Genomic DNA, 14,602 nt, shown 5'->3' with positions numbered 1-14,602 from the left:
GAACCTGTTCCTTGTGATTGGTTTTAAGCCCTTTTCTCACTTACTGGAATCAAGTAGGAAACTGATGCTCTTCTAAGCTGAGAATTTCCAGAGACATCTTGCTTGTGATGCTGTGCCCTCTTGTGGAATGTGGTGGTGGAAGAGAGTGCTTCCTGGCCCCAGAGCAAAGCCAGAAGTGTGCAGCCAGGATGAAGAGGGGAACAGACTGGAACCCTACCTGTTAACTTTTAACAGCTCGCACCACTAATTCCCCTGGCTTTATTTTTCCTCCTAGCACTAAGCATGCTCTAGTCTACTCCAGTATTCTGCTTTCAGCTACCCCTCCCCTCTGGAATGAAAGCTCTGAGGGCAGGAACTCTGATCTGTTTTGCTCATCAGTGTTTCCAGCATCTGTTGATGGCACTCAATTAGGTATTTGGAATTCAGGAAAACAAGTCTAAGTGGTTTAAATTAATGAACTCCTTTCATATTGTTCTTAGGGTTTCTGGGTTGAAATCAGCAGTGGCAATAATGTTTCCCGCATCACTAAGAGTTCTTCCCTACAGTGGGGAGCTGCTCCCCACACCTTCAGATCAGGTTTAGTCAAAGTGGGGAGCTGCAGGAGATTATCTTGGGGGACAGGGAGAGATGCAGAGGGAAGGGGGAAAGCCTTTTTTTTTTTTTTTTCAAAGAAAGGCCACTCAAAGAACTCTGGGACTTTGCTTGGAAACCTCAGTCTGGAGCTTTAGGGGTACTATTTTCCTCCTTTGTAAATCTCAGTTATATTTTATCAGTTTTTCATGGTCTGCTGTTTAAATAAGATAGCCAGGAGCTAAAGTAGATTAATGATGGCCGCCAACGTTGATTGTGTGCTTATAAGATGCCAGGTTCTGTGATAAATTCTTCCTGTAGTTGATCTGAATCTCCCCCTAGTTAAACAGGGTTTTATCATTGTCCCCACCTCACAGAGGCTGAGCCTAAGAGAGGTGACCCAGCCTGCCCAGAGTCACACAGCTGGTGGGGGCGGGGATTTGAACTTACTTCTGTCTGCCCTCAGGACAGGGCTCTTAATCAGTATTCTCTGCTTGAGCGATCTGTGTCTCGATTCAAGGTGTCTGATTCAGAGGTAGGAGTTTCAACTTCTGATTCGGGTTACAATAAACTTCAGTGTGTACCCTCTGCTAACTGCTAAGTCGCTTCAGTCGTGTTGGACTCTGTGTGACCCCATAGACGGCAGCCCACCAGGCTCCCCCGTCCCTGGGATTCTCCAGGCAAGAACACTGGAGTGGGTTGCCATTTTCTTCTCCAATGCATGGAAGTGAAAAGTGACAGTGAAGTCGCTCAGTTGTGTCCAACTCTTGGCAACCCCATGGACTGCAGCCTACCAGGCTCCTCCATCCATGGGATTTTCCAGGCAAGAGTACTGGAGTGGGGTGCCATTGAGTGTGCTTAATGAGAAGGGCATTTGTATTTGTTTTCTGGGGCTGCCTTAACAAATGGCCACAGACACACTGAAGTTTATTCCTTTGCTGTTCTGGACGCCAGAAGTCCAAAATCAAAGTGTCAGTAGGGCCATGCCCCACTGAAGGCTCTCAGGGAGGGCCCTTCCTTGCTCTTCCAGCTTCTGGGGCCTCCAAGCGTTCCTGGGTTTGTGCCTGCATCACTCCAGTCTCTGCCTCCCTCTTACAGGGCTCCCCTCTCTGTTTTTCCTCTTCCTATGCATCTTCTCTTTGTCCTGTGGGGATGGTTGTCATTGGATTTAGGATCCACCCAGTTCATCCAGGATGATCTCCTCATCTTAAGGTCCTTAATTACACCTGTAAAGACCCTTTTCTCAAACAAGTTTCTATTCACAGGTATCTGAATTCAGGATGTGAACATACCTTTTTAGGAACCACAATTCAAACCACTGCAGTGTTCTTCATATTTGCACACCAAAGGAGATAAAAGTCTAGGAAGGACAGGAGCTCCTACTTATTGAGACCTACTATGTGCCTGCAACAGTTATAATTAGAGTTGTTTATTTTATGCCTACTGTGTGTTAGGCACTTTCCATGTATTCATTTCACCCTCACAACATCCCCATGATTATCCCCATTTCACAGATGAGAAAACTGAGGCATAGGAAGAAATCAGGTAACCAAACCAAGGTAATGGAGCCAGTGAGTGGTGGCCTTAGGGCCAGGACCCAGCAATCCAGTGGCCTTGCTCCTAAGCCTGCCTGTCTGCTGTCCCCTTCTGTCCTCACAGTTCCCCTTCTAAGTGGAGCTGCCTACATCCCATTTTACAAGTGAGCCTGAAGCCTGGAGAGGTCAAATGCCTTGCCAGAGGTCACACAGTTCACCAGTGGGGGCTTAGTCTCCAGTTCATACCTTCTTACTCCATGCCTAGTACTTTTCCCTCTGTGGCAAGCTGTTTTATAGCACATGGCTTTAACCTTTGTGTTGGGTAATCAAGACAATATCCACGTTATGTCACCTTACATACGGGCTTGCTCATGGCGGGCATGCACAGGTATGTGTTAAATAATACCATGTCATAAAGACTCTATCCAGAGTTAGTTGAAACCATTCTTACTAAAGCATGAGTATTCTTTTCAGAAGTTTTTTGTGTGCCTTATCTCAGAATTTATTCCTAAATTCCATGATGATAATCACTGTAGTTGAAACTATTATGACTTTTGTCAATTAATGAAACTCTAGTACTGGGAAATTTTCTCTTTTAACACCTGTATTAGTTTCCTAGGGCTGCTGTTACAAAATACCACGAACTGGGTGGCTTAAGCAACAGAAATGTATTCACTCACAGTTTTGGAGGCTAGAAGTCTGAAGTCAAGGTGTTGCAGGACTTCATTCTCTGAAGGCTCTAGGGGAGGGTGCTTCCTGCTTCTTCCCGCTTCTGGTGGCTCCAGGTGTTCCTTGGCTTGTAGCTGCATCACCCCAGTCTCTGCGGTCATCTCCTCCCTGTGTTTGTGTCTCTTTCCTCTTATAAGGACACCAGTCATTAGAGCCGCCCGACTCCACTGTGACCTCACCTTAACTAATTGTATCTGCAAAGACTCTATTTCCAAATGAAGTCACATTCCCAGGTGGTAAGAAGGGCATGGATTTGGGGAGGGAGCACGCCAGCACAATGCCCTTCCTGGGGCAGTTTCCCAGCTGTTGGCTTTTGTGACCAGAAACAACTGAAGTGGATGGTATATGGCAGAAGCTTCCTCCTGTGAGCTTTGTTCTGCTTGGTTTCCTGTAGGGGATGAGGGACGAGGCTGAGTGAGCTGGGGCTCATGCCGAGACGCGCACATGGGGAGACCGAGGCACTCTGGGGCCCTCAGAAGCAGCCAGTCGGTTCTCTGACTGTGGGACTCCTAGAGATGTCAGAGCAGGGGGAGGAGGATGGAACGCCAGCCGCATACAGGGAGTTCGTGTCGTGCGTGAGGACTTGGCTGGTCGGGAAGAGGCTACAGATAGGAAGAGGAAACTACATGGAAACTACAGACTTCCATGGTGACCAGGAGTCTGTAAAGTAGATGGAGACAGTCCCATGGAGGGCAGGAAGGCAGGGGGAGTTGATGAAGCAGGGGGTGGGTGAGAGTGTCAGATGGGGTGAGGAGAGAGGACAGAAAATTGTCCGGTGAGTTTGGGGGCCAGGAAAGGGTTGGAGACCTTAGCGAGAGCTGTTTGCTGGAGGGCTGCAGCCCACTCCAGGATTCTTGCCTCGAGAATCCCGTGGACAGAGGAGCCTGGTGGTCTGCTGTCCATAGGGTCGCACAGAGTCAGACATGACTGCAGCGACTTAGCAGCAGCAGCAGCAGCAGGAGACACAGCCAGACGGGAGTGGGAGGCAGGAGGACAACCACCTCCGACCAAGCTGAGCTGCAGGGGGCAGGGTGGGGAGTGGCTGGGTGACCCTGGAAGGTCAGGATTTGACTTTATGTCATGAAGGTAAGAGAGAAAGAAACATAGGTCAGTTTCGGGGTAAGTGTCTGGTTGATGATATAGGTTGAACCCTCAGCTCTGTGCTTCTCTGTGCTGGGGCCGGTGATTGACAGGGGAGCAGGGCCTGGGCTGTGCCCCACGGTGTCTCTCTGCCCCGTGTTGCTGAGTCCAGCCACCCTGGATCCACAGAGCTGCTGAACCTTCCCCTGGGCCCGAGGCCAGCAAGGGAGAGCACTCCTTGGTCACAAGCCCCTACAGTCAGCTGCTTGTTCTTTTTCTTTTCAGATGGATGAGATCAAGGGGAAAGATCGTGTGATTCTGGCCTTGGAGAAGGAGCTCGGCGTGCAGACTGGGCAGACCCAGAAGCTGCTGCTTCAGAAAGAGGCTTTGGATGAGCAGCTGGTTCAGGTCAGAGAGGCTGAGCGGTACCACGGTAGTCCAAAGAGAGAGCTCCCGCCCGGCATAGGGGACATGGCCGAGCTCATGGGCGTCCAGGTGAGGGGCTCATGAAGCACTGGGGCCATTGAGCCGACCGCCTACCCATCACTCCTCCACTGGTCATTCTTCTGGCGAACTTGCCTGCCTGCCTTCCCCCATCTCTCCTTCCCATCCATCTGTATACCCTTCCTTCTCTCCCGTACCCATCCCGCTACACGTGTAGACATTCACTGCGGCCAGGCCCAGTGCTCGGCACAGGGAGTGCAGGCTGCTCTTGCCTCTCGTGGTCTTAGAGTTCAACTGAAAAGAAAGAAATGAAAGCTTGAATGCCGAGTATCCAGTAAGAGCTCAGAAAGGGACCCAGTGAGGACAATACATGATTTAAAGGCAGAGCCCCCTGCCCAGGAGAGGGAGCTCAGCCAACAGACAGGGCACCTGGGGCCACAGCTGGTAGTTAAGAGGCACAGAGGAGGCCGAAGCTGCAGGCATTCATTCATTCACTCATTCATTCATTCACTAAATACTGAAGTGTCTGTCAGGCAGGCTGTGTGCAGACACCACGTGAGGTCCCTGCATCTCAGTGGTGAGCGAGGTGGGCACAGTGCCTGCCCTTGAGGAGCGTCCTGGCACGTCAGTGACATGCCTTCATCAGAGATGCTCGGAGAGCAGGGGCTGGGATGGAAGGTCCCCACATCTTACGGAGCTGCTGGAGGGTTTGCCGTCTCATCGCCTTGGAGCTGGTCTTTCCACATGTTGCTTGACTTGGGGGAGCCCCAGCATGGCTGACAGTCCCCCTAATGAGGAGCTCACCTTTGTCCTGAGAGTTTTCCAAGAGGGTCCATAAAGCACTCTGACTCAGTTAAGCTTTTTCAAAGTACATTCGTGTCTTGATTCTATTTTAGGATCAACATATGGATGAGCGAGACGTGAGGCGATTTCAGCTAAAAATTGCTGAACTGAATTCGGTGATACGGAAGCTGGAAGACAGAAATACCCTCTTGGCAGACGAGAGGAATGAACTGGTAATCAGCCCCCCACCCCCTCAGAGGCAGATGGAGCCTGCGGGGTTTGGGAAAGCAGTCCTGGGGCCGCAAACCAGGTTCTAAACAGGAAGTTAATACCCAGGCTCTCTGGTTTTCTCTACTTTCCCCTGATTTCTTCCTGATTAAAAATCAAAAACACACTTGTTGAAGAGACCTGTTAGTACCCTTAGTTTCTGCAGGAATTTATCCTGAGCTGACAATCAGAGAAGTTCAGTGAGGGGTCCATGGAGAGGGTGTTCATTGCAGTGATGTCTCTATATAGTAGCAACCAAAACTGAACCCAAATGAAACCAAACCCCACTTGTTCGATCCTCAAGTACTGATCAAAATAATTATGGAACATTTATGCAGTGAATTGTATGCAGTCATTAAGAATGGTGTTTTAGATCATATTTAACTGCCATGGAAATTTGTCCACAACAAATTAAATGATAAAAGCGGTTTACAGAACAGAAACACATTATCATCATCCTGGATATTGGAAGTTGTTTTAGGTGGTGTGATGATGGACAGTTTTTATTTTTTGCTTATCTGTTTACTTTCTTTTGCATAAAAGTTCACATAGTTCTATTTTTAAAGGTAGTGAATGTGAACTTCTGGTTAAAAAAAAATCTCAAGTAAAAATAGTAACTTCTTGAAAATGCAGGATTAAACAGTTAAACTAATTTTCATGGAGTGGTAGTCAATATATAAACTTCTTGACAATGCCTCATAGTATTTCTCTTTATTTGAAATTTTGTTATAAAAGTAAGTGTATCTGTATTTTTGAAACACATGGAGATAAAAAGTGTTATTAAGTGTTACTTCTTCATGGTTTTAACAGGATCAGAATAATTTCATTTCCTTCCAGTATTTTTAAAGGCATATTTTTATATAGCTTTCATCAGACGCTCCACCTCATATTATGTCTCCACTTATTGGGTAAATATTCATGAGCTTAAAAAAAAATCCCTCATGAGAGGCAAAATAGTTTACTAAATGGATTAGAAAAAATATATTGCTTGAAACAATTCAGACCTTCTGAAGCTTTTCAAGAAAGAATTGATAAGCTTGCCAGAACTGGGATCTTTTTTTTAATTTATTTTTAATTGCTTTTCAGTGTTGTGCTGGTTTCTGCTGTACAACAGCGTGAATCAGCCATAAGTATACGTATGTCCCCTCCTTCTTTAACCTCCTTCCCACTCTCAGCATTCAACCCTTCTAGGTTGTCACAAAGTACCAGGTTGAGCTCCCTGTTACATAGCAACTTCCTGCTAGCTATCTTTTTAATCTTTTTTAATCTATTTACACGTAGTAGTGTATATGTGCCAGTGCCACCTTCTCGGCTCGTCCCGCCCTCTCTTTCTCCCGCTATTTCCACCAGTCTGTTCTCTATGCGAGCGTCTCTATTTTTGCACTACAAATGGGTTCCTCAGTACCATCTTTCTAGAATCAACCTATATTCATTAATATGCAATATTTATTTTTCTCTTTCTGACTTAACTTCACTCTGTATAACAAGCTCTAGGTTCAGCCACCTCACTAGAACTGACTCAAACTCGTTCCTTTTTATGACTGAGTAATATTCCGTTTTACATATGTGTACTAACAGCTTCTTTATTCATTCATCTGTCAGAGGACATCTAGGTGGCTTCCATACTGTAAATAACAGTGCTGGGATCTTAAAATCATGAGATAACTACTGTTAACAGTTTGAAGTGGTTCTGACATGCTTTTCGTGTTTATGTGAATGTCTTTACACTCAGGAAGAGCCTTTTTTGTTATTTTATGGTTACACACAGGATAGTTTCCCTGTGTATTGTTTTGCAACTTGCTCTTTTCCCTTGATGTATCAGTTACCCCATTTCCCACCAATGCCTGAAGATCTCCCTTTGTCTTTGTAACAACTATGTCGAACTCTGTCTGTGTGGCCAGACCATGGTTTACTCAACCACTCCTCTACTGGTAAAGATTTAGGCTATTTCAGGTTTCTCTGCTATTGTACACAAAGCCACACAGCAGATACATTTTTGTTTTTACTCCCTGGAACCTTTATCTCTGCAGGATAGATTTCTAGCGGTACAATGTATGAGTCAAGGTACATTTTACATCTCATGACTACCATTAGTGTTTCATCTTAACTCTCACATCCTGGTGACCCAAGGCAGAGGTCTGCAGTCAGTCCCTTGTGTTTGGTTCTTGGTTCTGGCACTTTCTGTGTGACCTTGAGCACATCGCCCCACCTCTCTGTGGCCAGGTTCTTTGTGAAATGGGGATGGGAAGGAGCCCCTCCTGGGATCGAGGTGAGGGTTAAAGGAGAGGGGATGCCTGGACACATGGTGAGTACCTGATGGATGCAGTGGGTCTTGCAGCTGGCATCATATGGATGAATATTTGAGTTGTTTCTAATTTTCATCCATTAAAATAACCCTGCAGAAGCTATACCCATGAACATTCTCACAACAAGTGTCTGAGGCAGATACTACCATTGTTGTTCAGTCACTTAGCTGTGCTGGGCTCTTTGCAACCCCATGGACTGCAGCACACCAGGCTTCCCTGTCCTTCACTGTCTCCCAGAGTTTGCTACTGTTATTCCCATCTTATAGATGAGAAAACTGAGGCTGAAAGTTTGGCTGTGGTCTTGCAGCTAGTGTGTCGCTGAGGACACTGTATGCAGAAGGAGGAAGACAGGATGCTTCCAGTTGTGCAGTCTCCCAGTCCCTGCTCCGTATCCCCCTCCAGCATCATTTCTCGTGTCTCTGTCTCTCTGGACTGGCCTGCACACAGCAGTCAGAGTGATGGATTGTTCTAGAAGGCAGACCCGACCACAGAATGCTTGTGCCTCAAAGCGTTTGGCCAGAGGAGGGTGGGCGGGGAGGGCTGGCGAGCTGGGGGTGGAAACCGATGATAGAATTCTCAGCTCCCTAAATCAGGCCTCACCAGGCCCAGACCTTCCCATCCCCCACATTGCGTGTTCCCACTGCTGTCCATGAAGCTCCTTGGACGCGCCGTGTTCTTGCCCCTTCTGACCCCTGACAGTGTGCCTGCCCTGTCTGGAACATCCATGAGGACCTGTCTCACTGTGTTCCTACCTCTGCTACCATCTTTGCTCTCTTCCCCCATCTCTTGGACGGTCACCCCCAGGTGACTGTGTCTTCCCTTTGACACAGCCCCCAGGACAGGACCCGGGCCCAAGAGGGGCCCTCCAGATGCTGACCAGATGAGAGGTTGGAGGGACATCCCACCAGTCACAGGGACCATGCTCAGAGGACTCGGGGAGCAGCTCAGGGCCGGGTGCTACCCCATCTTTCTCATACCCGCAGCACTGAGCCGGGCCCAGGTATCCTCTGTTGTCTGAAGAGTGCTGAGCTTTCACAAGTCTGAGCAGGCACAAGTCTGTGCCTGGAGAGAAATGGTGGCCAGGAGGAGCTAGATGGCTGGACTGACTTTTATGCATGTGAACCTTGACCTCTGAGGGTTTTGCCTGGAGGTAAGGGAAGTGTCGGAGAAGGCAATGGCACCCCACTCCAGTACTCTTGCCTGGAAAATCCCATGGATGGAGGAGCCTGGTAGGCTACAGTCCATGGGGTCGCTAAGAGTCGGACACAACTGAGCGAATTCACTTTCAATTTTCACTTTCATGCACTGGAGAAGGAAATGGCAACCCACTCCAGTGTTCTTGCCTGGAGAATCCCAGGGACGGGGGAGCCTGGTGGACTGCCGTCTATGGGGTCACACAGAGTCGGACACGACTGAAGTGACTTAGTAGTATAGTATAAGGGAAGTGTGGATGCAGCTCAGGCCACTTGCCAGCAGGGTGACCTGAGGCAGATCTCTGAGTCTCCATGTTGGGCTGTACCCCTTCCTCTTGCCTTGCCCGAGGCCTTCTGAGGTTCAGGTGGGAGCCTGTGTCTGGAAGCCAGGTATCTGGGGGCTCTTCCTGGTGTTTGCATCACGCAGGCGATGTGGTCCCCGCAGGGGCGGCTTCAGCCAGGTGGCATCTCCGCTGGCCTCCACAGCTGGGTCTTACAGCTGCTGCCCTCTGTGTCTGTCTGATTGCAGCTGAAACGCTCCCGCGAGACGGAGGTCCAGCTGAAGCCCCTGGTGGAGAAGAACAAGCGGATGAACAAGAAGAATGAGGACTTGCTACAGAGCATCCAGAGGATGGAAGAGAAGATTAAGAACCTCACGCGGGAAAACGTGGAGATGGTGAGTCATGGACCCGGAGCCCTTGTCTCCACCTGGGCTCCTCCAGCCCCTGACCCGAGCAGTCCAAGTTCTCCTAGGCCATCTCCCACCCGCCCCCCACCCCACCCCATCCCTCCAGCCTCTGTTCCCCAGAATTCACAGCGCTGTGGGCATCTGTGCCCGAAGGAGCGTGTACCAGGCGGCCTGACAGCAGGTTTGCACCTCCGCTCTGCCATCTCCACCTGGGGTCCTTGGGCCCAGCCCTCTTCCTCATCCATGAAATGGGATTGAAAACATCGGTGCTATAGGGCCAGGGACAGGATGGAGTGATGACACAGAAGGTTCTCACAGAAGACCTGGCACATTGGGGCAGCTCAGTAGGCTGACAATTACAGTTTTGCTCCAAGTGCTTTGAATCAGGGCCTTTCATTTGCTCCAGCAAGAATGACTGGTCTTTGTGGTCAGAGTGGTGTCTTGCAGCTGATGGCTTAAGGAATACTCTGAGTTTCATTGTCCAAAGTAGCCTCAAGCATGCCTATCGTACAGCTGAGAAGACTGAGGCTCCAGGAGATGGAACACCCTTCTCCCTGTTCCCTGGAAAGTCCAGGTGTGAGTGTGCATTGTTACCATGTGGCGTGCTGTCTTCCCCCAGCACCCAAGCTTTCTAGGCTCAGGGCAGACATCCACCTCTCCCACTCCGTGCCTGCTAGTCCTTCCTGTTAGCAGTGGGCACAGTCAGCCCCGCCTCGAGCCTGGCCCTGGTCTGCAGCTGTCTGCTCCTCCAGCGTGGGGACCAGGGAACAGTCATCCCTCCCTCCATCTTTCCATTCTGTATCCCCAAGCCCACACTCCATGCCCTGACATATGGTGGGTCCCTGACAAGGGTTGTGGATGAGCGGCCCTGTAGTGTCCTCTCTTTCCTTGGCTGCAGAAAGAGAAACTGTCGGCCCAGGCGTCCCTGAAGAGGCACACTTCCTTGAACGACCTTAGTCTGACACGAGACGAGCAGGAGATCGAGTTCCTGAGGCTGCAGGTGCTGGAGCAGCAGCACGTCATTGACGATCTCTCACTGGTATGTCTGCGCCTGCACCAGTGCCAAGCCCTCCGTGGGGTGCCAGGAGACATGGGCCTCCAGAATAGCATCAGGGGTGCAGGCAACGTGGGGGCGCAGGGGTGCGGGGGAGCGTCTCACGGAGCTCCTCCTGGTGATGGGGCCTTCCTGCTCCATTCTTCCAGAAAGCAGCCTCCACTTGCTTTACACGACATCACCCGGTATCTGGGAGCGGTTTCCATGGTTACTCTTTTTGCTCAGCTCTTATCCCGAGTTTGCTGCCATTAAGAAGCAGCAACAGCCTCTGTTGAAAAGAGTCTCTGGCCTTTACAGAGTGGGTGTGATCGATCTGTCCTGGAGAAGTCTGATTTTTTTTTTTAGCCTATTATTGCAGACTGTGAACTTGAAAACTGGAACTGTATAATCAGACCGGAATTTGAAGGACTTGCTAAGACGTGTGTGTGTGTTTGTAAGATCAAGGAGTGGGGAGTGTGAGTATATCTTAAGGAGGCTGAGTGTGACATCCAGAGAGTTCTACTGTTCTCTGTGGAAGGAGCTTAGGGACCATGAAGGGAGCATCTATAGTGAGCTTTAGTTGCATCTTAGAAGCAAAGAGTACTTCAGAAAATAGAAAAGCCAGTGACCAAAGCTCTAGAAAAGGCTTTGATTGTAAGTTGTCCAATTCACTTTGCTTGCCTATCTCTCCATCTCTGCTTCCTCCTTCCATTCAGCCATCTATACTCCCTCCCCTCCTTCCATCTGCCTTCCCATCCTCCCCCTCTCCCATCCATTCCTTCCTCTATCTATCCTGCCTTTATTCCACCCCGCCTCCATTTATTCTTTCAACCTTCTTTGCTTCATTACACATAAAAGTCTTTATGCCATATAAGGTGAAAAAAACACACCCAACAAAACGATGACAGGGTCGAAAGAGGAATAATAAACAGATAAGACGAGAGAAAATGAAGATGGCAACGTCAGTCAAGATCAGGAGGGACACATGGGACCATAAGGCCAGGCACCGTATTTGTCTCTGGGTTTCCTGACAGCCAAAGAGGATAGGAGCATCCTATCAGAAAGGAGATGATCAGGAAGGAGAGAATTTGCTGGTTTCCTCTGGGGCAGAATGCTGCGACTCCTGCTACTACCCCTGTAGGTGCCATTTCTACTGACAGAAGCCACAGGTAATCACAGTCTCTTGCAGGGCAGGTTCTAGCACTTACAGCAAAGGAAGAAGCTGAGAATCAGAGAAACGAGGTGTGTGTCATCTGGCCAGGAGGAGGCCCCATGGGGCTTTGGCCGCAGCTCTGTGTGAGATTGAAGCCACAAGATTTTTTATTTTCTGTTGGGGTCACTGACAGTAGGTAACTAGTCAACACTGCTTGACTAGTTTTCACTTTCACCACTTACAAGTTTTATAGCTTCCAGCCCCAAAGGCAGCCAGGGTGGAGTTTTACAGTACTGGCCAAACTTGGCATTTTTTTTTTTTCTGGGAGGGTCCAAGTCCAGTTCACGGTGTGGCTCTGTAGCTGTCAGTTCTGAGAAGCAGCCGTGCCTTGGGTGCTCAGAACCTGGGCCGACCCAGGCCCGGTGCAGACAGGTAGGTGCAGCAACTTTGTGAGTTACGCCCTCTTGGAGCCAGTGGGTCGCTGGGCGTGATGTGAAGACTGGCTGAAGATGCAAACGGTTGTGTTTCCTTCTAGGAGAGAGAACGGCTCTTGCGGTCCAGAAGGCATCGCGGGAAGGGCCTGAAGCCACCCAAGGTGAGCCAGCGGTGGCACAGCTGCCCTGCTCTGGCTCCATGCCAGGGTCTGCAGGGCAGTGGTCCAGGGATGGGGGAGGGGAGCAAGCAACCCATAGAGGGGCCCTGAAGGCAGGCACCCTCATATCTCTGCATATTTGATGCGGAAAAACCTGTTATAACTACTTCTCAAAGCAACATAAATAACTAGGCCATGGACCTGGTTACTGTCATTTATTCATGGAAAATTTACAGACGTATCGTGTATTTAGGCCTCTGGGAATGTGCGCCCAAAATTAAAAACATAAATACTTAGACCTTTTGAAGGATTTAAAGGATACCTGGTCTTGGTTTATAACATCTATATATCCTGTTTTGAAGAATCAGGGGCTTCAGGCTTTTTTGGAATGAGGCAGAATGCATTCTTCCTGGAAAATGTGGTTTTGCCCTTTTTATAGAGACGTTGTCCAGATGTCCAGTGAGGTGAACAGAGGCAGTCTTGGAAAACTCAGATGCCCACAGGATCAAGCTGGAAAGTAAAAGAACAAATTGGTTTTTTTTTTTTAAGATTTTTTTGATGTGGACCATTTCTTAAGTCTTTATTGAATTTGTTACACTATTGCTTCTGTTGTATGTTTTGGTTTTTTGACAAGGGGGCATGTGGTATCTTAGTTCCCAGACCAGGTATAGAACCCACACTCCTGCATTGGAAGGTGAAGTCTTAACCTTTGAACTGCTACAGAAGTCCTGCAAATTGCTATTTTTTAAAAGACCTTAGTTTGCATTAACACCTGGAAACATTTTTCACTTCCATGAAGATGTGGGCCTGGTCACCTTCTTATTAAACCAGATGCCCCTCCTGGTTTATCTTTTGGTAGAGATATGGCTATATAGAAATATTTCTCATCTATAAAGAAAACAGCCATGCAGATGTCTTACTGAATGACCACGGATATATGGCTTTGGTGTCAGTGGGACAATAGGGAGTGGTGGGGACTGTGAAAAACTGGGTCCAGAATATCAGCTGCTGTAAGAAAGTGAGCCAGGTGGTGTCAGATAATTCAGTCATTCAAGAGACGTGGAAATCTCTGCATTAGTGTCCTAGGACTTCTGTAACAAGGTACCACAAACTGGGTGTCTTAGAACAGAAATGTATTAGCTCAAGGTTTTGGAGTCTAGATCTAAAATCAAGGTGTTGGCAGCACAATCCCAGCCTTTAGGGAGATCCTTCTTTGCTTCTGGTGATTTACTGGAATATTGGTATTATTTGACAAGACTTTCCTTGTCTTCAGTTCAGTTCGGTCACTCAGTTGTGTCTGACTCTTTGTGACCCCATGGACTGCAGCACGCCAGGCCTCCCTGTCCACCCCTCTCTGTTCCTTGTCTTAAAGCTGCACAGCTGCAGTCTCTACTTTTGTTGTCATGTGCTGTTTTCCCTGTGTGTCTCTGTCTTTGCATAGCCATCTTCTCATAAGGACATTAATCACATTGGATTAGGGGTCCACCCCAATCCAGTGTGCCCTCCTTTTAACTGATTATTGCAATGATTCTATTTCCAAGTGAGGTCACACTCTGAAGTACTGGGGGGTTAGGGCCTTAATATAACCTTTTCGGGTTGGGGGGCTCATTTCAACCCATAACACTTCTATGGAAAATCTCAGAATTGTGAATGTTGGTGCAAATTGTTTATAGTACACTCTGGGCACATAAAATATATCTTGAACCAAATTTGTACATTTGGATAAAGGTTTATTTATAGCATCTCATTTAATCGTCATAGCAACCCTGTGAGGTTGGTGTTATTTTTTCTATTTTAAAATTACAGGAAGTATATAGGTATAAAATATATAAATGAGTCAAAGAGGAAAAGTAACAGACCAACATTTAAACTCAAGTCTGGGGCTCCAAGGCCCAAGCTTATGCCACCAAGTCAAGTTGAATGAGGTACGAGTCTCTATGCACTGACATTAGAATCTCAGAAACGGGAAGCGGTTCAGCAGAACTTGGTTATATTTAAATATGTATTTTTATTATGGAAGTAGTATAGCCACATTATAGACTATCTGGAACATAGTGGTCCATCATGGCAGTGCCTCCCCGGTGCAATCAATGTCGGCATTTTAATGCAATCCCCTTCCCCCATCCTTGTTCCGCTTCAAATTTTTTAGACACTGCAGCTGTAATTGTAGAATACAATTTTGCACCCTGGGTTTTTACTTACCATTATACTATAAAGCATTTTTCCATG

At 48.1% G+C, this 14,602-nt stretch overlaps 1 protein-coding gene across 4 annotated transcripts in view; it reads left to right on the top strand.

The window, feature by feature from the left end:
- JAKMIP1 (janus kinase and microtubule interacting protein 1) overlaps positions 1-14,602 on the top strand; it is a 158,181-nt gene that overhangs the window by 95,164 nt on the left and 48,415 nt on the right. For all 4 annotated transcript variants that reach the window (XM_044945663.2, XM_044945661.2, XM_025289736.3 and 1 more), the window contains 5 exons: positions 4,200-4,409; positions 5,255-5,374; positions 9,437-9,583; positions 10,494-10,634; positions 12,317-12,376. In XM_044945663.2, coding sequence (XP_044801598.1) covers positions 4,200-4,409; positions 5,255-5,374; positions 9,437-9,583; positions 10,494-10,634; positions 12,317-12,376 — 678 coding nt within the window. The remainder of the gene's footprint in view (positions 1-4,199; positions 4,410-5,254; positions 5,375-9,436; positions 9,584-10,493; positions 10,635-12,316; positions 12,377-14,602) is intronic.

The sequence above is a fragment of the Bubalus bubalis genome, chromosome 7, assembly GCF_019923935.1.
Source record: "Bubalus bubalis isolate 160015118507 breed Murrah chromosome 7, NDDB_SH_1, whole genome shotgun sequence".
In the NCBI taxonomy this organism is placed as follows: Eukaryota; Metazoa; Chordata; class Mammalia; order Artiodactyla; family Bovidae; genus Bubalus; species Bubalus bubalis.
The sequence above is the reverse complement of the archived record's forward strand: the minus strand, read 5'-3'. Positions and strand labels throughout refer to the sequence as shown.